Source organism: Halichoeres trimaculatus, unplaced genomic scaffold (assembly GCF_033239565.1).
Source record: "Halichoeres trimaculatus isolate MK-OKI-2021-1 unplaced genomic scaffold, fHalTri1.1 fHalTri1_scaffold_6, whole genome shotgun sequence".
Lineage (NCBI taxonomy): Eukaryota > Metazoa > Chordata > Actinopteri > Labriformes > Labridae > Halichoeres > Halichoeres trimaculatus.
The window spans coordinates 34,351,302-34,376,090 of record NW_027437184.1 but is presented as its reverse complement, the minus strand read 5'-3'; the positions used below and the strand labels follow the sequence as shown (position 1 = coordinate 34,376,090).

The 24,789-nt window shown below is 41.1% G+C and overlaps 1 protein-coding gene across 3 annotated transcripts in view; it reads left to right on the top strand.

The window, feature by feature from the left end:
* specc1 (sperm antigen with calponin homology and coiled-coil domains 1) overlaps window positions 1-24,789 on the top strand; it is a 168,045-nt gene that overhangs the window by 99,139 nt on the left and 44,117 nt on the right. For all 3 annotated transcript variants that reach the window (XM_074671964.1, XM_074671965.1, XM_074671966.1), the window contains 6 exons: window positions 474-649; window positions 7,857-8,017; window positions 11,593-11,693; window positions 11,798-11,873; window positions 14,229-14,373; window positions 21,615-21,717. In XM_074671964.1, the coding sequence (XP_074528065.1) occupies window positions 474-649; window positions 7,857-8,017; window positions 11,593-11,693; window positions 11,798-11,873; window positions 14,229-14,373; window positions 21,615-21,717 (762 nt within the window). The remainder of the gene's footprint in view (window positions 1-473; window positions 650-7,856; window positions 8,018-11,592; window positions 11,694-11,797; window positions 11,874-14,228; window positions 14,374-21,614; window positions 21,718-24,789) is intronic.

Genomic DNA, 24,789 nt, shown 5'->3' with positions numbered 1-24,789 from the left:
GACCCGAGCAAGATGACGTCAATTTTTTTACAGTCTGTCGTTCTGACCAAAGCTGTCACTGCAGGCAAATCAAATGTGGAAACTGGTTTAATGAAAACGATCTGCTCATAGGGGATTCAAGAGCCAAGAAGGCAAAGAGGAACTTCCAAAACTTTTACATTTTGTCTTAAATGCAGCATCTACAGCTCATGCTTCTTGTCCAGCTTAAGTTATTTTCTTTACTTTTTTTAATTAAACATAAGAGACTTTTTAATATTGAGGAAATGAAATATATTAAATGAATATTCAGAGGTCTGTTCACCACATTACAGGGAAATATTTGTACCAAATAAGACACATTTTAAGTAAAAAACGATGCTGTATTTTCACCCTGTTGTTTACAGCAGCCTCTCTCCTCCTTCTGTCTCCTTCCTGTACAGTTTTCAGAGTATCTGTATCTCTATCTGTATCTCTATCTGTATCTGTGTGTTTAGGAGGAAAAAGAGGAGTGGCGTCGGTTCCAGGCCGACCTTCAGACAGCGGTGGTGGTGGCTAACGACATCAAGGTGGAGGCTCAGCAGGAGCTGCGAACACTCAGAAGACAGCTGCAGGAGGAGCAGGATCGCAGTGCCAAACTTTCCACAGACCTGGAGTCCCTGCAGGGAGTCAGGTACAGTCCTCCCTGTGCTCCTCCACTGTTCTCCCTTCCTCTTAAAACCCCTCGACTCCCCCTGTTCAGCTCTGGGCTGCAGTTTCTTTCTCTGTGAACACCATGTGGATGATATACCTGCCAGAGTCGTGCCACATCCCTGCCCGGGTTTTATCCATTTTATACCTTCAGCTCTAAAATCTGAGAATCGCTCACTAAGAGGCTTCAAAAATTCCTGTTATCAGCTGAGCTTTTTGGTGATTGCTTAGTTTGTAGCATTTCAACAGATTAAACTCTCAGAGTTCAGAGTTTAAGTTGTGGGATTTGGCAGACTCTGTTGGTAAATTAGCGGTCTCCTGCAGTATTTCCCTCTGTGTATTCCTCTCCTTTAAGCTGCTGCCCTCTCTATCTCCTCCTACCACACTGACCAAAGCCCTGTAGTGACATTCAAACCTCACAATCCATGTTGACATAAACTTTAATGCATAGATAAGAAGGTACAACATGAAAATCAGATGATCAGAGTTTGTGAGATGTAACACTGACGCCAGGACTGGTCAGTGAAGAAATAACACACTGATGTGATTGATGTATCTTTAGCGTGTGTTGCTCTGGTTTGCGTGTTTATACTGTGTATAAGTGTTTCATGAGCATGCAAATGCTGTGGTGTGTTTATCCATCACATCATCACGCCAGGTCAGATTCTGTCTGTGGCAGAGTATTGGATTAGGGGCGCAGCGCGTGTGCCCAGCCACGGTTTAATCCTTTAAGCAATGCTCAAGATCTCTGAATGGTTTTCACTATATGCTCCTATATCACCTCACCAACCTCACACCAGTAGTTTTATAGAAGAAATATTGGTCATATTTGGTGTAGTACCAAATATGACATGTTGAAATTGAATGCAGGCTCTGTGGATTTAGAGAATTATGTAACTGGTTTTAGATTTTTTGGCTAAATCAGTGAACTTTCCCCAAAGATTAGCTGTTACACTGCGTCCGCTTCCAACCTGCAGCAGCTCCCTGTGATGACTCTGTCAAAGATGTCCTTCTGACAAGCCTCTCTTTGTAAAGTCCAGGTGAGTCCCCCTGCCCCGTCAGCCCTCTCTGAGCCCGGCTGGCTGCCTCTCCCTGCCCTGTGTGCTGCCGCTGCTCTCCACTGACCCTCTTTCTCTGTGTTTGGCTTCGTGTTGCTGCTTCGGCCTGTCTGACTCTGTCTGTCTGTCCTCATCGCTGGCCTTCTGCACTTTCAGGACTCTTTTTTTTTTCCTCTTTGGTTTGCTTTGCCTTCTCCTCTAAACCTGATGTTCAAGTAGATGTATCTGGTGCCACCTGCTGGTCTTTGAATGAATAACCTCTGAGTGTTTTTGGTGAGACGCAGGATGGTGTGCATGGCATGACTGGATTAAACTCATGCAATGCATCATCTGTTACAGATACATTTGCATAGAATCTTCATCAACGGGTGATTTAATCAACTCCAAGTGATCTAATTAATCCAATCGGGTGTGCATGATCACGGTTCTTAATAGTCCAGAAGTGCCTAGAGGTCTGCTTCATGATAACAACAAATAGAAGCTCTCAGTTGTTGCTTCAAATCAAACACACATGAAGTGTTAAAACATTTTTTATCTATTCTTGTTTAATCCTGTGGTTCATCCCTCTCTTGTTTCTCTTTCCAGATTAAGCACCGGAGCCACTTTTGATACCAAGACGGCGGTGGAAGGGCACTAGAGGAGCGCCCTGGCCTCAGCACCACGTGAAGACAGTGTTATCCTTGCACTTATCACCTTTCTCTGTCGTTTAAATTATGTTACAGCAGTCTCTTTATAACCCACAGTGACCAGTGTAGATGCAGTACACCGTCTTGTGACAGTGTGGATTCTTTCTCTGTGCTATAATAGATCTTTTTTTTTATTTCTCAATGAATGTATTCTGTCTGTGTAAAGAATCTCCGCCTCAGTTGGAAACAAAATGACGTCTGTTAGAAAGAGTCCTGTTCATACTGTGTGAAACTGATTTGTGCCTTTTAGGGTGAGGTTGGTAGAAATAAAGTGAAACACAGGATGGAGGATGATGATGCATTATAAAATGTAAGGTCAGAGAAAATCAGTTTGTGCCATTTTTCGTACCAGGATTCACCCGCAGACAAAGACTCAAGAAGGACTTCACTTTTTGCTCCCTGCAGTGACATCCTTTTAAATCCAGTTTTACTCTCCATCCTGACATTTCCTTAGCCTCATAGCATAACTGCCTGAGCCAGCGAAATGTAATTAAGGGGACATATCATGCTAATCCCTGATTTAAATTTTCAGAAAATGAGATATTGTATTTTTTCTGATATCCTAGAACGAGATTTGATGCCTCTGAAAATAGGTCATTGCCATTTGGCCTCGAGATTTCGACCTTCATGACAACATGAGAATCCTTTCTTTTTATTGGAGTAATCTGATAAAGCAGCTCCTCCTCTGTGATGTCAGTTAGTCACACAACCGCCACCGAGGGATACACCCACCAAGAGCCGACTGACTGAGTGCTGGATGCAGGGACTCTGCTCTGCTGAGCAGCTCGGCTTTACATGGTGAATTAGCAGTTAAAACGCTGTTGTTTTAGCAGACGTCGTAATACTTGTGAGACTGTGATATTTGCACTAGTTATGACATGCACTGTGAACCTGGACCACAATAATGCTGCGGTAATAACATAGCGAGGAACTGACAGTAGAGGCGATCTTTAGACTACACTTTCAGCATGATGGATAAAACAGACAGAGAAAAGTGAAGGAGCAGGATGGAGCCCTGTTATAGAAATAGTTTATTGGTGAAGTCTGCCTATATTTCCACCTATAAACTATACATGTTACAGTACCGGTTTGACTCACCACACTGAAGTGTCCTGAGATGATCTGTGTCCAGGTGGATTTTCTTCCTCCTGCAGAACCGTCCGGGTCTGACGGGGTCCAATACAAAAGGACGTATCCTACACTCTGCCATTTTATTAGTGCTATCAATGCCTTACGGTGAAGTTTTGGCAAACAGCAAACTCGCTCAGTCTGCTCCATTCAATATGGCGATTTTTTAAATACTGCCATGCTGCAAAAACCGCTCCCTGGCTCTACCCCCTCCGCCCCTCTGATAGAACTGACCAATCAGAGCACAAAGGGCTGTGACGTTGCGAGGTTACTGGAGGTCGTTCTCGAAACGGAGTGTTTCAACAGGATCTTCAGAATGGCCTAAAATGAGGATATTGAGAACGCTATTGTGGGGCAATGAAGGAACTAAATGACTTGTACTGAGGGCAGAAATGCTTTACAGGCATCCTAGTCTGGCATCGTGAAAAGGAGAAACAAGCATGATATGTCCACTTTAAAATATTTAAGTTAGAAATTACACTGGGGGGTTGGGGCCATGTTGAAAAAAAAAAGTTAATTTAAAAGATTAATCTCATAAAATTACAAGAATAAAGTTGTATAATTGTTAAGAATTAGTATTAAGTATAATTATACTTATGATGTTTGCTAAGAAATTGTGGCTTTGTTTAAAAAACTCTTGTTGAGTTGGAAAAATATTCACAGATTCAGCTTTCCCCGATCAATAGCCCATCAGTAGAACATTGCTTGTACAAAAAGCAAGACATGCTGCACGCCACAAACATATTTCCCTTAAAACAAGCCATACTTGGTGCTCGGGAACTTGCATTGGCCTCTTTGTAGAGCCAGCTTTTGTTCAGATAAAACGTTTGCAAATTGTAGCACGGATGAAATATGACACAAAAATATCAAATAACTTCACCCAGGAAAGGTGGAGAGTCATGATAACCATTTTATATATGTGATCTCGCATTTTTTTAACTTCATTTCTTTTAGCCTATTGCTAGTCTATTGCTATAGACTAAGATAATGAGTTAATTCTCATAAAGTTATGGGATTGAGCTCGGAAAATTGACATTTTTTCCTTTAACATGGCCCTTATCTTTTGTTGTAAACATTTATAACAATATGCACAACAGGCCAAAAGTTTGGAAGCAAAATTAAATAAAAAAAAAAAAAAAAAAAAAATCAAAGTTTCATTGTCACATAGAGAGTAACTAATCCAAGTACATTTATACTATACTATAACCATCAGATATACGCCTGTAACATGCCACGTGAACCCCCCAAGTCTGGATGTTGGACTATTTTGACTAGCTGACGGGCTTACGCGCATCACTGTGCTGGCGGAGTAGAGAGCCCGCTCATTTAAAGATGGAAAGCCCAAAAGAGCATCTGAAAAACAATGAGCTGTAGTTTCAAAAGCAGGACAGGAGAGTGTGTGAAAGCTTTGGAGATCACAATCAAGGCCTGCTGCCGCTCCCTGGTAATCCACCGGCCCTGCTTGGCTGTTCCCTGCCACCTCATCCTTGACCCCCCGAACCCCCGACCCATGTTCCTGGAGGTCTCCCTGGGGATAATGAAGGGGTGGAGGAAAGAGAGGACCACAGAGAACTTCCATCTTTTCTCTGGCTCTGCCCCTGCCCCGCTCCTTCCTCCTCTCTATCAGGCTCAAAACTCCACTGAGGAAAACACAGTCAGACTCAGGGATAGCCCGTGCAGGCAAATCCAGCTGGAAACTAATATTTACAGAACTTACCTTCAAAACCTGTCTCCTCAGCGACTTTCACCCAAGCCTGCTCCTTTTTTTCCGGTCTTTGTAGAGTACACACGTCGTACCGTATAACTCTGGATAACGACACATCGCACAGATTATTTTCTCCTCCATCTTCTGGCGGGGTTGGAGTCAGAGCAGGTGGCAGTTCCCCCCCAGCGTCATCAAATCAATGATGTAGTGGGGGAATGTCATCACTGATTGGCTGCTGCGGCACAGCCTCATACAAATTTGCGTCAAAAGTTCAATATTTTCAACTTGCGCGTTTAAGCGTCTGACGCCCAAACGCACAAACGCCCCAAACGCGTCAAACTCACCATCTGGGGCAAATCAGCATCTAAACGCAACTTTGCATTGACTTTGTATGTAATCTCAGTGCAAATTCGTGTCCATACCATTAGACTTTGTTTTCTTTGAAATGACCTCCTGTGGCTTAAGCAATAGCATAGCATATACGAGGCATTTATTGCAGAAGTTTTTAAGGTATGTGCCAAGAATTACATCCCAAGTGCTTTTAAGTTCATCAGTAAGAGACGGCTGATTTGTGAGACCTGCTTTCCATCCCACACAAGCTCAACTGAAGAGAGATCAGGAGACTGAGGGGGTCATATCATCTTTTGGAGAACACCTCCCTCTTCTTTTTCTGTCATGGTAACCCTGGCAGAGCTTGGCAGAATCCCTCAAGTCTTAGTCAAGATGGAACTGCATGATGCTGTAGATGGAGCGATACTGTTCCTCCTTCATGACACTCTTTACTTCAAACAAGGATTTTTTATCCAGACTCTCAAAAGCCATAAAGTTAAAATGAATAATGTAAACTGTGATAATTATTTTTTTATTATTATTATTATCACACTGAAGTTGTGACTCTTGAATCTCTTCTCGACCCTAATCATTTGATCTTCTTTCCTGGGGTTGGTATTTATTCAGCAATGGTCTGGTAACATCAATTCATACCTAAAGGTAAACTGAGGAAAATGGTTCATATTAGTGAGAGCAAAGTCTGATCATGCTGTAAATACATCCCTGAATACAAATGTACAGACAACTCATGCTGGTTTTCAAAAAGGCATTGTGAACAAAACCTTTAAAGTTGCTCCCAAACTTTTGGCCTGTAGTGTAGATTGTACAAAAAATAAGAATATAAATAGTAACAAGAATGCGTATATTAATATACATATAAAATGACTTTTTTTTATTTCTGGAAACTTTGAAACATGACTTAGGCATTGATGCTCTGAGGCTAAGGATTTACAAAAATCCACCTTGAGATTTAAGTTTCTGCTTGGTCCTGAAGCTGGAACCGTACAGTGTCACATTCAGCCAGTAGGGGGCACTGTCAAACACATAATTCTGATATATACGGGTGACATCCATGTGAACACACTTTCTGCTCTTTTTCTATTTGTATCTTATTTTTGATGGTTACAGAACAGCTTTTTAACTTTACAGAGTATTATTTCTTTCTACTGGTCTATAAAAACAAAACAAAACAAAAAGAGGTTGATTTTGATGAAAGCCATTTTTAACTTCTCCTTATCACTGCCAAAATTAGACGTCAGAACACAGACAGCTGTACCTCAAAGTAAACCTGTGCCCTCCTCAGATGAACCAAAAGGTTGTTGGTCCAGTTTAACACAAAGACCGAGAGCTCTGTGTTTCTGGGTTTCATGTTCTCCTGTAAGGCACCACTGTGAGATGAAAACGTCATAAACAGGTAACCACATAGACTAACGTAGTATGGGGTGTTTGGACATTTGCAGAGATTTTTCAGCGTTATTTTTAATAATAAACCAGATCCTTAAAGTTTCACTAAACGTCACTAATTTCATCTTTGAGCCAAACTCAAACAGTAATCTGTATCACTGTAGTGTAGGAACATATTCTGGGATCTCAGGTTATTCTCCAAATCCTGTTTCTACAAATTATTCCATTTTTTATTTAAAGCCATATTTGTACACCAGGTATTTAGACACTGGTACATAAAATGTTAACATATGGACACGTTGAGAAAAAAGAAGCGATGAGAGCAGTGTGCTAGATCATTTCCTGTCTTTAGTAAAGCCCTTTAATGAACGTTACGCTGAATGTGCTGTTTATTTATTCTGCAAAGAAAGACGTGAACGTCATGTGACTGTGTGTATGCCTGTGAAGGAATACATTGAAGTGTAATGTATGATTGTTTGACTGTTGTTCATTGAACAGATGAATAAAATGAAACTGCACCAGTCCCACTCTGGCTGTGTCTCTCTCAGCGTCTGTTCTTCTCTGGAGGTGAAATGAGTGCAATGAAAGAAGGTTCTGGATCAGTCATTCACTGATAAGATAGTCCAAATCCCTTCAGTCTACAACCATCAGGACAAAGTTCAACGCAGGGCAAAGAGTTAAAGTGTTGTAAGTGGAGTTATAGATTTTGACCTTCTCACTGGTTATTGACCAGCTCAAAGTTTAACCCAGGCCACATGACCACTCTGTGAGGTCATCAGGTGAAGTGAATGTCAGTGTGAGGGCTTTGTGTCTGATCTCCTCTGGTGTGTATTCTGTATATGTCTCTACACAGCAACCCCTCTCCATTGTGTCTGTCAGGTCCCAGAGTGATGAGGTGAGAGCGTCCGACTCCGATATCAGCCGCCACTGGTGCGGCATCCCCATGATCCCGACCCCGCCCACAGATGCCAGCGGAGATACCGACTCGGAGCCCGGAGCTACTGTCAAATCCCTCATAAAGTCCTTTGATACGGGACAGAGTGAGCATCGAGCACCTGAATACACACACACACACACACACACACACACACACACACAGAAATCCCAGCAGAGCAGCATGTAACAATAGAGGACAACAGCTGGTGAGATCTACAGCGTGCATACCTGTCATTTGCATGCAGAGAAGTTGTGTGTAGCTGGGCAGAACTGTTGGACCTTTACTGACCGCAGACAGGATGGAGGTTTTATTTAATCTATTTTAACCTTAACTTTAACCCTCTCATAAAATATGAGGTTGATAGATATGTTAACGAAGAGGTGGGTACGTTTCTTAAACAGATGCAGTTACAGCAGCTCATTGGAAACAGTTTGTCTCACAGGTTCTGTGCATGTTTCAAACATACAGAGTGTCCATAAAGTCTCTTTACAATTCAAAATAATATTACATAGAGATGGGTACTTTTCACATTTGGAACGATACGGTAGCGATGCCCGGTACCTGGCTATCGGTACCAGTACTCAACGGTTTCAATTTTCGGTACTTATTTTAGTTCATGTGGCAAATAATATCAAAGTGTTTAATAATAAAATGGTCTTTTTTTCAATTTAAAATATCTGTTCTTGAGTATATAACCTTGTAGTCCTGTGTTCATGTCTGGCATGGATAATCGCATACTCCTCCACTCCCTCACAGTCACAAGGATGCATTTAGGTACCTAAACATGGTACCTTTTGATTTTTTGAAATTCGGTTGGTACCTATAAAAGTACCTGATTCGATACTCATCCCTAATATTACAAAGGTAATTGATGGGATATCTGAATCAGATTTTTTTTATGTTCTCAGTTGTTATCACAGTTTTTAATCACATTACCTTTGTGTATTCCAGGTGTCCTGTTGATAAGGACACAAATGTCAACAAATGTCTGCTCCTCAAGAGACGGCTCAATGTGTGTCATAGTTTATTGAAACAGAATCAGATACAGTCAGAGAAACTACTGGATTATGTTAAAGATATGTATTTAACAAAGATAGAGGACATCACTGGTCTAAAGCTAAAGCTCAGTAAAGCCACCAGTGATGAGGCTATGCTACAGGCAACACCACAAGACACTGAGTATCATCTTGATGTGCTTCATGCAACTACTGGTGCCCATACAGAGGTGTGTCAAATCAATTTGAAAAAAATTGAATATCTACTCCTCATTTTCTATCAGTTTCCACATATCTGTCTGTTCATTTGATTTGTTTTGTTTTTTTGTTTTGTCTTTTTATAAAGAGATTTTATGGACACCCTATGTTTGAAACTATGGGATATAAAAACTGGAAAGTGAGCATGGCATAACAAGAGCAGGACTGCTTTCTACTGTGTTTGCATTTTTCCACCAAAGCCTGTTTTTTTAAGTATCAGAGTCCAAAAAACCCCTACAGCAAGACCCAAACACTGACCACAAATGTTCAGCTTTCAGTTAGCATTTGATCAACCAAGTGCACCCTGGATGAAACAAAACAAAATAAAAATCAGTTGAGCTACAGAAAAAAAAAAGAAAAATCTGAACAGAGTGGCCATCTTGTCCTGTTAAGCTTGTTGGATCTCATTAAAGGCCATGTGAGGACATTTATAAGTGATATGTAATAGTCTCACTTTTTATATATTTGCCTGTTTATATTCCACTTGAATACACTAATTTTATTGAAAAGGAAATCAGAAGTGCCAAAACTGGTTATTTCTAAATGCTTTTTCCTAATGTCTGTGGACAAGTCAAATAACATAAATCAATTTCCAGTACACAGACCGAAAAGTCTCTTTGGTGACACTAAGCTGACCTGCAAAGTTCATCAGAGAGAAAAGAGATCTGCATTTTTTTTCTCTGCTAAGAAAGATTTCTTGGATTAATTTTATAGTAATGTTGGACCCTGAGCTTGTAACACATCTCAGAGCACCGGGTTGTGAGTAACACTCAACAGTCTCCTCACCTTCTGGACACTAAACTACAAACTGAGCTTACAAAGTTTGATTGTTGTCACCTTTCAAACTACAAATAGATACAGTATCTTGTTGCTTTACATCCTGGGAAAAGTAGTCTTAAACAAAGAAAAGCAGAGTTAAAAGATCTGTTCTCCAAAACAAATGCACCTTGGTAATAGTCACACTTTTATGACAGTGGGTGATGGTGCTCATGGGAAATGGAGTCTTTATTTTCATTTGACAGCTCTGACGCCCAGCTGTGTGAAGATAACGCTCAGTTTCACTAATACTGACTGATCTTATATAAACCTTTATTTAACCAGATGAAAACCCGTTGAGACCTGGCCACAAGGGTGACCTAGCCAAGAGGTCAGCAGCACACGTCATGAAAAAACATTAAAAGAGACAAAGTACAATAACTTGAGATATACATATTTTTGTGAGTGCAAGGCTAAACGCTCTCTTCCCAAACTCAGTTCTGACACGAGGAACAGAGAGGTAGACAATGTCACACGACCTTAAGGAATAGCGGCTTGAGTTCTCTGAAGAAAAGACGTTAAACAGGAGGGAACCAAGCCAAGGAGAGCTTTATAAATCAAGGTAAGCCAGTGCGTGTACCTGCGCGCACTCAAAGAAGGCAAAACAGATTTAATGAACAAGTCACAATGATGCGTGAGACGACCATCACCGGTGACAAACCTTAAGGCGGTGTGATAAACAGTATTTATGGACTGAAGACATTTCAGTGAAGCCCCCATATACAACACATCACCATAATCAATTAAAGGAAGAAATGTGGCAGACACAAGCAGTTTACGAGCTCTTAGTGAAAAACAGGATCTGTTTCGATAGAAGAACCCGAGTTTCACCCTGAGTTTGGTGACCAAGCCTGCTATGTGATCCTATAAAGAAAGCTCACAGTCCAAAAGAAACCCCAAATACTTATGATTAGAGACCAGCTCTATAGGACTTCCCTGTTGAGTTACAAGAGTTGGAATATCCACTTGAAACTCACATGAGTTAGAGAAGACCATGAGCTTAGTTTTTTGTGTGTTTAAAACCAGTTTCAAAGTCCTCAGACGAGACTGAACAGCATTAAAAGCAGCTTGTTAAAACTCAAAAGCCTGAGTGAGTGAGGATGAACAGTAATAAATAATGGTGTCATCTGCATAAAAGTGGTAAAATACATTTGACACATTTGCACACAGACTGTTGATGTAAATTGAAAATAAAATGGGTCCCAGGACTGAGCCTTGGGGCACCCCTTTGGTAACAACCAGAACAGCAGAGGTGAATCTTGAGGTCATAGTGGTTGGCAGCTGGCTCTTCTCTTTATGTTCAGAGCTGTTTAAGAGATGATAAAATTTAAGAAATAAATCTGTATACGACAAAATTCATGGCAGCGTTACCACATGTGAGCGTGAGTTCAAGCAGTGATACACTTACATGAACAATCCTGGTTTGAGATGCTGGGTTTGTTTTCTTTTAGCTTTACTAACATCATGTTAGGAGTCACTTTCTGTTTACCTTTTATTGCTTTAACCATGTACGTCCACATTCAGCTGCTTAAAGGCTCTTTGTTTAATTCTTAAACTGTGTGTGATACTCTGGTTCAGTTTTCAGTGGTTTTATCATCTGATTTTTCAGATGGACCAGCCCACACAGTTCAGATGCATTCCTCCCAAAGAAGCCCACTGAGCGGGATCCCTGTACGCACTGCACCTGCTGCTGCTGTCTCTCCTATCCAGGTTTACCTTCAGTCTTTTTTAAAATATCAAACACGATGAGTATAGGTTAATTCCTCTCCAGCTCTGACATGCTGAGCTTCCTGTTCTGTGTTCTGATCTTTCAGAGGCAGACGTTCATAAAGCCTCTTTCAAAGAGTCTGGAGAAAAGAATCAACCATGGGGAATTCTTGCATCAGTTTGGTAAGTGAAACAAAAAGAGGTTTGAATAAACAGGATAAAGAGGATAAATAAAAGATGAATGAATGTCTGTTTAAACAAATCAGCTGTAGCAGTCAAACTAAAACAAGCGTGCCTTCGTCCCATAATGAGTCAGCTTCAGAGACAGGAGCATGTGACTGCTGCTGAAGATTTCTTGTGGGAAGTTTTATGATTTCATTCTGATGGGGCATAAATTGGAAACTGTTTCCACAGAAAACAGATGTTTTTCCTCCAGAGCTGAATATGAAATATGATGTTACACTGAAGCATTGAGCATTGGAAAGAAAGACTGACAAACATTTGATTCTCTTTATGAATCACTGAATTATTCACATTTTTGGCCACATGTTTAAAAGGGGGTGTCAGGAGTTTGAAAGTGATCTTGGAAAAGTCTCCTTTCTTGATGCCTGTAATCCACACTTTGAAATGAGATTATCAGCGCCAATACTCCTTATTGGGTTGAACAGGACCAGTTTCAAGGTCTCTATGACAACACCACACCAGCTGGCAAAGTTTAGAAGTAGAGATCTGTGTTTTTCTCTGCTAAAAACAATTTCTGTGATTAATTTTGTAGTGATGGTGGACACAGGAGCCTAACTGTCAGACAGCAAAAGGACAGAAAGGCAGAAGAAAGATAAATAGGAGAGTGATAGAGCACAAGCCAAAACAGCAGTTATTCTGCAGTGGTCTGTTCAAACTTGAGAGTCTATCAATGAAATGAAGAGTGAGGTTACGTTAGCTCTGCTTGGTAGATGACTGGCAGGACATAACCAGGATCACTAACGTTACACATTACAGACATGTCTCACAGCAAAGGCTGTGAATAACGCTAAATACAGCTAGCTACTAAACTACGGTACAAAGTTTGCTTGTTGTCACGTTTCAAACAGCACCTCCCATAATTGTTGATAAATACCTTACCTCATCACGTTGAATCCGGTAAAAGTTGTCCTAGAAAAATTGTTTTTAAAACAAGACCAGATGTCCATTATTTTCCAAAACTAAGGAGCTGTTTACAGGACAGTTTTCGGGTGAAACACAGAAGTTTTGTTACGTCTTAGCCTCGCTTTTACACGGAAACAGTGTTTCAGCCAACCTAAAATGCAAACTTTTGAAAACAACCACCAGAGTGGGATTTTTCTGAAACGCTGCCGACATTGTTGCCGTTTAAACAGTAAGAAGGCCTTTTCAGTGAAAATGCTGACGTCACACTCTGCTTCTCGCGAGCGCATACAACAGGACAACAGTATCGTTGTTACGATCATTGCAGACAACCATGTTGTGCTTGAGCTGCTCGATCTGCTGAATCTGCTGACTGTCTTTCAACAAAATGAGCATCTGTTGCTCCACTTTTGCTCTTAGTATTCCCCAATACACCAGATGATCGGCTCAACTCTACTTCAGTAAGGGTCTAGCAAAAGCGCCTTCTGGACAAGACAGTTATAACACCACCTACAGGCCTGGCATGCTTACCACAGCGTTTTCAGTCCCTCAGCTTTTCAGTGTAAACGCAGATTTTTTTTCACTGCATTTTCATTGTGTTTCAGCGTTTTCAGATGAAACGTTGTCGTGTAAACAGGGCCTAAAACACGTCTTGGTAAAATGCCCGTCTTCATGGCAGTTTGCCTGTGACTGCTGGCAAAAAGTTGGCACAGTAGTCAAGTTAAAACTGGTCCTCCTTATATTATCTTGGTTTTTGCTTTTATTATTTGTGTCCAAAACAAACGCAAACCTCAGTCACATCTTTACAGCAGTGGGTGATAGTGCTCATGGGAAACAGAGTCTTTCTACTCTTTCTATCCTAACCTCATAGCCAGCTGGGATTTATTGGGAGGCTCAAATCAGCAGATGAGAAGGATCTGCTTCTGATGAGCTTTCTTCCTCATCCTGTCAGTGAAGAGCTGAGACTGAGGGCTTTGTGGTTTGACCACTAATTTTCCTGCTTAGTTTGATCAGTCTGAGAGATTGAAATCAAATCACGATGTATGACTGCATCTGATCGTGTTTCCCCACAAGCCACCTCCAAGAATCCAGTTTGACTGCAGAGTACTATTCGAGTTCACTTTAGTATAGACAGCAGAGGCTTGTTCAAAGAAGACAGAGATTTTTGTTTATTTAATTTACTATTTTATTTAAGGGTATGTGTTGTTTGTTTTTATGTCCTGACCCTGCATGTTTAAACCACACTCTGATGTAGCTCATTTCTTCTTTATAAAGCTGTGAACAGTTGGAGTTATCAAATCCTGCTTTACATGGAGTTAGAGTAACTCATCTGTTTGTTCTCCTCTCTTCACCTCTGTGTTTACCCTCCTCTGCCTCTGTTCTCTGCCCTCTCAGAAAAGCTGTCGGGGTGCAGCGAAGACCTCAAACCCACCAGCCTAATGAGGAAGAGCCCGTCTTTAGAGTCTGTAATCAAAACGCCATCCTCGTTTAGCAGCCGCGCGGCTCCTTTCAGCTACAGCCGAGAAAACAGCAAGCTCAGGTAGGCTGTCCTAACTCAACCTGTTCACCTGTTTATGAAGAATAGAATAGAATAGAATAGAATAGAATAGAATAGAATAGAATAGAATAGAACATCACTTTAATCCTAAAATAAAACAACCTCTCTTCTTGGTGTTAAAAGTCTCAGTTCAACTTGACTCTGGTTTTAATACAGGTGGATGAAAGTTGTGATGAAAACTCACAGATACAAGTTCTAATTTTTTATTTTTTATTTTTTGTGAAAAACAAGTCCCTAAAGGTCACGGTTTCAGACCCTAAAGGTCTCACCAAGTGCTTCACAATAACATAATAAAAAAATAGTCCACCTCTGAGTGCCCACAGCTCTCAGATTCACAAACTCTTCAGATTCCAAAGTTTAGGAGCAGCAATCAAACTCAACAGGTAGCCTGTGTAAAGACCTGGAGATGGGTCTAACATTACACTTTCCAGATCCTCCTGCATTCTGGAGCACTCGTAGGTGATTCAAAGACACGTTGCTGAGACAGTGAATATAAATTTAAAATGATCTAAATGAGATAAAAAACAAGCATGAGCAATAATCTCAAGAATAATGAGTCTTTGCCCAAAGTGAAGGAGTTTTCAGTATGTCTGGATCTTGAGTGGATCACGAGATCAACCACAGTGCTGGACCTTCAAGGTAAAGGGGAAACTACATCCCAACCCTCACCTTTGGTCATGAGCTCTGGGTTCTGACCAAAAACAATGAGATCACAGATTCAAGCAGCAGAAAAGAGTTTCCTCTGAGGAAGAGCTGGGACGAGCCTTGGAGGGAGGATCAGGAGCTCAGACATTAGGAAGAAGCTGGGTGTAAAGCTGCTGCCTCTGTGCATCAGAAGGAGTCAGTTGAGGTGTATGATGAGGACACTTCCTAGGTGCCTACGTCTGGAGCAAGAAGTCATGTGCCTCCACCGTAAATGAGATCCTGCAGCAGACCTAGAGCTAGGTCAAGAGAATATATACATCCTTTCTTGTGTGGGAACTCCTGATCCTGAAGATCCCAGAGTTGGAATTGTGAATAATACTTTGGAGGGGTCGTGTGGGTGGACTTGCTTCAAAAGAGGCGTGAAACTGAACATTTACAGTTTGCTGATCCAGACCCAAAACCTGCTCCCCTTGAACCCTGAGATGTTACAAGACAGGTTTTACAGCAGAAGACATGAAAACAAGATTTTTTTACCAAATTTGGGACAGCATATTAACCTTGCAGAGCAGATGGACCTGCCTGATTCAGTTTCTGAAATCCTGCTGATCCATCTTGCAAGGCTCCATTGACCAATGAATTCACTCAGCTAAATTCTTAACTGCCCAATCAGGGAAGAGAGGCGGGAGCAGTGGAAGTGACGTCCACAAACTTTCATACTTGTCAGCGTTCCTTTGATTCTTAAGTTAACGTTACAAAAACAGCAGCAGTCGTCTAACACCATTATCACAGCTGTTTCTCGAGTTCTTGTTCGTCTATTGTTTCTCAGCAGTGGCGCACTTAAGCTACGTCATACCGTGGCTTGATGTGGATTGGTCCGTGGTGAGTGTGTCAATCAGAACGGTCGTCCAATCATCAGCTGCGGATTTTTTTGAAGAAAACAAATCTGAAAAGCTACTACCCAGATGGACAAGTGAAATATTTCTGTGGTGGGCATATGACAATGTCCGTCTGGCATATCAGGTTAGCAACACACAGCAGTAATGATAATCAAAAACCCTTTCTACCCTAGCAGTCCGTTACGGATCAGTTCAGTTTGGTACGGGTTGGATCGGTAAAGCCTGACCATGTTTTTGTTTCCTTAGCCAACCATGACCCTTCTTGGTAAGCGACGTATAAACCAATGTGTGCTACCAGCGTCAGCTACGCAATAGCATGGTAAATCCTGCCAATAAATCCAGCAAAGAAGAAAGCAATGGTGGAAAACATCCAGCAACTTGCCTTCTTTGTGATTTACATTTGACTCTGTTATAAAACGTTTATGTGTTCTTCTTTATTACCACTGTTGCACAGGAAGTGGTGATTCTTTCAACCAGTCAACGGACTGCAATGGTTTTGGCTATGGGGTCGAATTAGAATGTCTGGTACCCCAACAGAAGGGTACAAAAAAGTGGGACGGTACAGGTCGGTAATTTGGGGACCTGTCCTGGTTTCAGTCAATGGAAACGCCGTACCAAGACAAACCAAACTGAACTGCTTGGTGGAAGTGAGGCTTTTGTTTCATCAGTGTTCGACTAGAGCGAATATCTGCCACTCAAGCTTTTAACTGTTATACAGTGTGTTTGTGTCTGCTGATAAATATTTGAATGTTTTGTCTCAGTGATTATTGAGTGCGATGGTTTTAATGACACAGGACAGACTGGAGGGGAACACAGACGGCTTAAACACAGAGAGACGAGTGTTTACTTATTAGAAGAAGAAGAGAGACGGTCTTTAAACAAACATGGAGTCACTTTCTGTCATTGTACAACACAAACTGCTCCTCTCTGTGTGTTTACTCTCAAACAATCACTCCACCCGCATTCAGTCTGACAGCTAACTGCAGCAGGTCTCAGTCCCCCTCAGCGTCTAAGTTTAAACTAACATGTTGTCAGATCCTCAGGAAGCATAGTGAACAACACGCCCCTAGAGTCAACAACATGAAGTGATGTTTACATTAATACACTGTGCTGTCAGTGACCTGGAAACCAGAGAACCTGTCCATCCAGCCTCACCTCCTCACCCTATAGACTCATGACGCCGCTGAGCTCTCTAACATCTGTGTTTACAGTTTAATCTGTCTGATCGTTAACATTATTCATAGCTCTGTGTGCGTAAATCTGCATACGCTTCACTCCAAAGCCTCCCAGGCCTTTTCTGGACTCACATGTAGCTGCTGTCGCTGCTCCGATCAACGTATGTATGATTGTTTGGACGGGATCCCAGCGCTGCGGGCCATACGCCGCCTGGTTCAGAGGAATAATGAATTTAACAGCAGAGCTGCTCTGACGTGTGAAATGTTTACCATGCACAGAGCAATGACCGTGTCTCGTGGTGTTCCCATGGCCTCAGCTCCAGAACAAACCCCAGGGAGGAGACCCTCTGAATAATCCAGCAGATTGGCACAACAGTCTGTTCAAACAATCATATATCTAACGTGTAAAGAGGCTCTCACTGTGTGTTTATTTACATGTGTATGGTGTGTATGTAATAGAGGCGGATTGGTGTTACTAAGCAGGGGAGGCTGTGCTCAAGATTAAAATCTCACATTCACAGCCAGACTGAGCTCTGAGCTTTGCATTCTTGGCTTCACTCCAGAGAAATCCAACTTAAACTCTGAACTGTAACGCAAATAAACTGAACTTCAGAGACGGCTACATGTCGAAACAATCATATGGATCAGGTCTTCCTTTTCATGGTAATCCAGGACTTCTTAGAGGTGCTATAGAGTTACAAAACACAGTGACATTGGATTAGCTCTAAACACAGAGGAGGAGCTTTAAAGGACTGTGCAAACAGGTCGTTTGAAATTAAAGAGTAAATATATACAGTGGGGGAAATAAGTATTAAACGTGTCAACTTTTTTCTCATCACATTTCTTTCCAAAGCTGCAATTCAAATGAAATTCCTACCAGACATTGGTATTAACTCAAATAATCCACACATGAAAAGAAATCATGACATTCAAGTCCATAAATAATGATTATGTGGAATGAAGTACGATAACACAGAAACAAAGTTTTGAACACACCATGGAAAGGCTGTATACTTTGGCAAGGAAATGCACCATACCACCTGAAATCTGTCAGTAATTATTACTTGAACTTCCAGTTAGTGCAAACCAACATCAGCTGGGCCAGAGCAAATTGATGGTCCTATAAAAAAGGTTGTTTTTTCACCAAGCAGTTAAATACCACACACCTCATGATAGGTAAAGGCAAAGAGCTCTCTGAAGACATTCACAACCTGATTGTTGCTCCGCATCAGAATGGAACTGGTTACAGACTTATATCAAAGCACCTGAATATTCCAGTCAGCACCGTTGGGGCCATTATTCACAAGTGGAAGAAGCACCACCTTACCATCAACAGGCCACGCACAGGAGCTCCTTGCAAGATTTCTGACCAGGGAGTCAGAGAGATAGTCAGAGGAGTACTCAACGAGCCAAGGACCACCCTGAAAGTGCTCCAGTAAGACTTGGAGGCAGCAGGTACAATTGTTACAGAGAAAATGAAAAGCAATGCACTCCACCTGCTCAGCCCGCAAGACTCCATTTCTCAAGAAAAGGCATGTTGAAGCTGGTTCAAAGTTTGCTAAACATCATCTTGACAAGCCTGTAGAATACTGGGAGAATGTTGTCTGGTCAGATGAGACCAAAATTCAAGTTTCCGACTGTCATACTACAAACCATGTTTGGAGGAGAAATGGCACTGCACATCACCCAAAAACACTACACCAACAGTGAAGTTTGGAGGTGGAAGCATCATGACATGGGGTTGTTTCCCATCTCATGGTATTGACAAACTTCATATAATTGACGGAGCAATGAATGGAGCCATGTATGTGGAAATTCTTGATTTGAATCTGCTGCCATCCACCAGGATGATGAAAATGAGACGTGGCTGGACCTTCCAGCAGGACAACGATCCAAAGCACACGGCAAAGTTGACTCTGAAATGGTTTCAAAAAAAGAAAATCAGTCTGTTAGAATGGCCTAGTCAATCACCTGACTTCAATCCAATTGAACATTTGTGGAAAGAAGTAAAGAAAAGGGTTCACCAGAGGGCACCAAAGAATATCCCAGATTTAAAGACAATCTATTCAGAGGAATGGGTCAAAATCACACCTGAGCAGTGTGGGCGGTTAGTTAAAACATACAAGAAGCTTCTGGAAGCTGTCATTGCAAACAAAGGCTTCTCCACTAAGTATTAGATGAGTCTCAGTTAGCGTGTTCAATACTTTTTTCCTGTGTTATCATACTTAATTCCACATGATCATTATTTATGGACCTGAATGTTGTGATTTCTTTTCATGTGTGGATTATTTGAGTTAATATCAATGTCTGGTAGAAATTTGGAATTAAATGTGATGAGAAAAAAGTTGACACATTCAATACTTATTTCCCCCACTGTTTCTTACTACTGGTAAAAACTTTGGGCTGATTTACCGTGTCATGCTAATGGTGTAGATCCTTTTTCTAACGGTGCCTCAGAATACTAATAATAGAAGGAAAGCATAATAAACATGGAGAGAATTGATGCAGGAATTCAGAAAACCCTCCTACAGAAGAATGTGTTGAAAAAAAAGAAAGAGGAAAAGAAGTGGACTGCATCGTTGTGAAGGACAGTTTTCTTTGGTCACCAGCCAAGATCTCAGAGCATCCTGCAGATCTGTATCCTCTAATCTGAGAGCCTTAAAACATCCCTCTAGTATTTTGGTATGATTCTATTTAAAGTCCTGAAAGTGCTGTAAATATACAGGAAAAACAAGGAGGTGGAGGACCCATGTGCAGAATCAACAAAAAATGATTTATTAACCAAAACTCAAAACAAATCTAAAAATCCACAAACCAAAACTCTAGGAGGAAAGCTGACACCAAGTTAACACTAGAGGAAGAACATGAGGGGACCAAACACACAACACACGACAGGATCCAATGGACTGGAGGAAGGAACTCATGGAGCTGAGACTTTGGCCATGTTGGTTAACGGGTATCTGGGAAACAACATATAGTTTTTTATACGTTTACTCCTTTCATCCACATGAAACTGCAGATTCTCCTGACAGGGTGAGCCCCTTCTTTTGCCCTAGGACAGCTGGGGCAGGCTCCAGCAATCAGCAACCCTAAACAGGATAAGCAGTAGAAGATGAATAGATGGAGGTAACCAGTAAAATATCAATATGATAGAAATGAAATTAAAAAATGAGTAAAATTGGCCACTAATTTTAGCTCTCATGAAGTGTGTGGGATTTGCTTGTGCCTTAAAAGTCGAGGGGCGGCGTTTTACATCAAAACAGAGGTCTGAGTAAAATGTCTCTAAATCTTTTGGATTTCATTGTGAGGTTTTTGTTTAGGGGCTGAGTTTCACAAGTTTAGCTAAATTTCATTGACTTTACAAAGTAAAATACTTTTTCTTTTTTTTTTACTTAATAACAAATGTCAAAGTAAGGCATTGAGGATAAAAACTTAAGTCCAAACTGTTTATTCTTTCACCAGCTTCTCTGGCTCTTTGTTGAGGTACAAGCACAAAGCTTTGAGGATACACTTCCTTCTGACATCAGTGATGTTGGTCTGAGGAGTCCCAGTCAAAGTTTGCACAAAACACAAAAAATTTGGAGCTCCATTTTCAACAGTGAGAGTATGTTACGAACAAAACACAACATTGTACAAGGAATTTCTTGAGTTTGTCTTGTGAGAATCACCAAAATACTGATTTGTCTTTATGTCTGTAGTGTCAGTTCTCAAGATCATGTGCTTTAGATAATAAACAATTTAAAATGAGACTTTCAGAGAAAAAATTGTCTATTTCTAAATTCTGTTTCACTGTTTCTGTGGTCAGGTTGCATTTCACTGGGAGAACACAGATCCATTTACGACACTTAGACCAAAAGTTTGAGATTTCTGTGATTAATTTTATAGTGATGGTGGACACAGGAGCTGAACTGTGAGACAGAAAAAAAAGAGCAGAAGAAAGATAAACAGAAGAGTGGTTGGGTACTACAACAAACTGTGTTTACAAAGTTTAATTATTGTTACATTTCAAACAATCACTACAAATTAAGACATGACCTTGTCGCTTTGCATTCTGGGAAAAGTTGTCTTAAACAAAGGAAAGTAGAATTTAAAAAAAAAAAGATCTGCTCTCCAAAACAAAATCTACTACAGTGGCTGATGGTGCTCATGGGAAATGGAGTCTTTATCCCAGAAAACACTACCAATACCAGCCAAAGGTGTCACTAAGCCGTCATAAAACGTAAACCATCTGGGCGTCAACAAGAAAGTCCTTTGAGACATTATCAAACTCTAACATAGGAGCCTGTGATCCAAACCAAACAAAGCTTTTCTCTGTGGTATTAAAAGAAAATGTTGTTGGGTCATGTTATAGATGAATGGTATGAAACTTTGTGTACATTGAAGTGTGAGAAAGAATGATCAGACCTTACACTTCCCAAAGTTAAAATGATGACCTCTAACCGTCCCTGTTCCTCTCTTATCTCCTTCTCTCTGTATGTGATTTCGCCTCATGGTTCCCTGGTGACAGTGTGGAAAGAAAAGACCCTTTGGCTGCTCTGGCCCGGGAGTACGGAGGATCTAAGAGAAACGCTTTACTGAAGTGGTGCCAGAAGAAAACAGAAGGCTATCCGGTAGGGATCAGAGGCCAGAGACCTCTCTCAAGTTCAAGTCCGGCTCAGTCCACTTTCACGCCCTGCTTTCTTTGCCTTTCCGTAGTCTTGTGTAGTTTTGGTCTGGTTATCACATCTGGTACCTTTTTAATAACTTAGCCGTCATTGTGGTGCTGGACTGTTGTGGCACCTGGCTGTGTTTGCAGACACACCACTCACCCACCTGTCATCTCACTGGGATGTGAGGTCACTGTGGCTCTGAGGTAATGGAAAGAGTGAGGCGAGGTGTTCGGCATTACACACTTTGTGGATTTATACATGTGTATGTTTACACAGCGAGCCCTGCTTTTATGCATGTACACTTATTTATGCATTGTTATTGTGTTGTGTCCCCATCTGTTTCCCCTGCTGCCATGGAGCCAAGTGCTGACAATCAGCAGGCTTAGCTGCTCCCCTTAATACCCAGTTTAAGGATCCCATTAAATCCAGGAGGATTACTGATTTACCCATGTAATCATCATGAAAATGTGCAAGCGTGCCAGCTATTGCTGCTAAAACTCTTACTTCTAAGCAGACTGGTCCCTGCATGCAAACCCTGGTTCATAAACACAAGGAGTCTCATCACTCTGTGAAAAGAGTGTCTTTGAAAAGTGACTCTGATTCAGTGAGAAGTGACTTAAGTCAGTGAAAAGTGACTCAGTGAAAAAAAGTCTGAATCAGTGAAAGTGACTTTGAGTCTGTGTAAGCAGGTCTGAGTCTGTAAAAGAAATGACTCTGATTTAGCTAAAAGTGACTCTGATTTAGCTAAAAGTGACTCTGAGTCTGTGAAAAGTGACTCTGAGTCTGTGAAAAGTGACTCTGAGTCTGTGAAAAGTGACTCTGAGTCTGTGAAAAGTGACTCTGAGTCTGTGAAAAGTGACTCTGATTTAGCTAAAAGTGACTCTGAGTCTGTGAAAAGTGACTCTGGTTCAGTGAAAAAAAGAGGTCTGATTATGTGATAGGTGACTCTGAGTCTATATAAAGTGATTCTGATAATGTGAAAAGTGATTCCGTTCAGTGAATAGTGACCCCAAGTCTGTAAAAAATGACTCTGATTCTGTAAAAGGTGACTCTTATAATTTGAGAAGTGCCTCCCATACTGTTAACAGTGACTCTGATTCAGTAAAAAAAGATTTAAGTCTATGAGAGGGACTATGATTCATTTAAAGAAGGTCTAATTCAGTAAAAAGTGACTCTAATTCAGTGAAAAATGAACCTGAGTCAGTGAAAAATGACTCTGATTCAGTGAAAGAAGATTTGAGTCTATAAGAGGGACTCTGATTCAGTGAAAAAAAGGTCTGAATCAGTGAAAGTGACTTTGAGTCTGTGTAAGCAGGTCTGAGTCTGTAAAAGAAATGACTCTGATTTAGCTATAAGTGACTCTGAGTCTGTGAAAAGTGACTCTGATTCAGTGAAAAAAGGTCTGATTATGTGATAGGTGACTGAGTCTGTAAAAAGTGATTCTGATTAGTGAAAAGTGATTCTCGTTCAGTGAATAATGACCCCAAGTCTGTAAAAAGTGACTCTGATTCAGAAAAAGGAGACTCTGAATCTGTGAAAAGAGACTCTTATTATTTGAAAAGTGCCTCTCATACTGGGACCAGTGACTCTGATTCAGTAAAAAAAAAGATATGAGTCTATGAAAAGGGACTATGATTCAGTGAAAGGAGGTCTGAGTCTGTGAAAAGTGACTCTGATTCTTTGAAAAGTGACCCTGATTCAGTGAAAGAAGGTCGGGGTCTGTGAAAAGTGACTCTGAGTCTGTGAAAAAAGGTCTTATTATGTAATAATTGATCCTGAGTCTGTGAAAGGTGACTCTGATTCAGTGAAAAAAGGTCTGAGTCTGTAAAAAGTGACTGAGTCTGTGAAAAGTGACTCTGATTCAGTGAAAAAAGACCTGATTATATGATCAGTGACACTGAGTGAGTAAAAACGGACTCTGATTCAGTGGAAATTGACTCTCATACATTAAAAAATGACTGTCAGTCTGTGAAAAGTGACTCTCATATTGTGAAAGTTACTCAAAGTCCATGAAAAGTGAACTGTGAAAAAGGACTCTGACTCTGAGTCTGTGCTGTGTGGTCAGATTCTTCGCTTGTGGCTCAGGCACTGTTGACCATCACTATAAACAGATACATCTATCTCTGGTTAAGCACCTGTATCATTGGATTATCTGTCAGATCAATAGTTGGTCTTTCTTGGGCACAGGAGCCTCAGTGTTCCCTGAGTCACCCCTCCTCCTAGGGTTAATCGTTTGATTGTCACACTGCTTGTGTTGGTAAAACATATGCACACACACACACACACACAGAAGATCCTCTGTGATGGAAATATCTGAGGAGATGAGATTAAACTGGCTGATCAACTGACAGTCTGCTGACGAGTTGGATAATATGTTGGATCTGAATACAGAGTGTCTCAGATACACAGGTCTCTTGTTTCTAATCAACAGTTTTACTATTATCCCCGAAGTCATTTTTTCAGGTTTTTTCAGAAAACAAAAAACTGAGCCATAGTTCATAAGGAATTGATTTAGGCATAAAATAACATTTTGGTCACAATAGACTGTATGAAATTTGTATGAAACATCACCCGTCTGTTCCTGATGCAGAGTGATGAAGCTGATTGTTGGCTGGGGCCATATTGGAAATGACGCAGGCTTTGAGCTTCCTTTCTAACAGCTACAGGGCGCCCATCAGTCACGCGAGCCGAGCTTCACCTCTGATTGGACAATCAGACAATCCTAGTATCTTCTAAACGACCCAGTTAGAAAAAAAATTCACTCCTGTACAGTGTGTGTGGACACTTGCTGTCTCCACGCCTTCTTAGGTTTGCCCAGTCGGAGGCACAACTCTCCTGACTGACAGGTCTGACACCCTGTAGCTGTTTCTGAGGAGGCTCAAAGCTTGCCTCTTGAGTCAGTATTTCCAGTATGGCCCCCGCCGATGATCGGCGTCATTACTCTGCATCAGAAACAAATGGGAGGCATTGCTGAGACTACGTTCATATTTCATACAGTCAATGGCAAACCCAAGCAGGAAAGAAAAACAACTC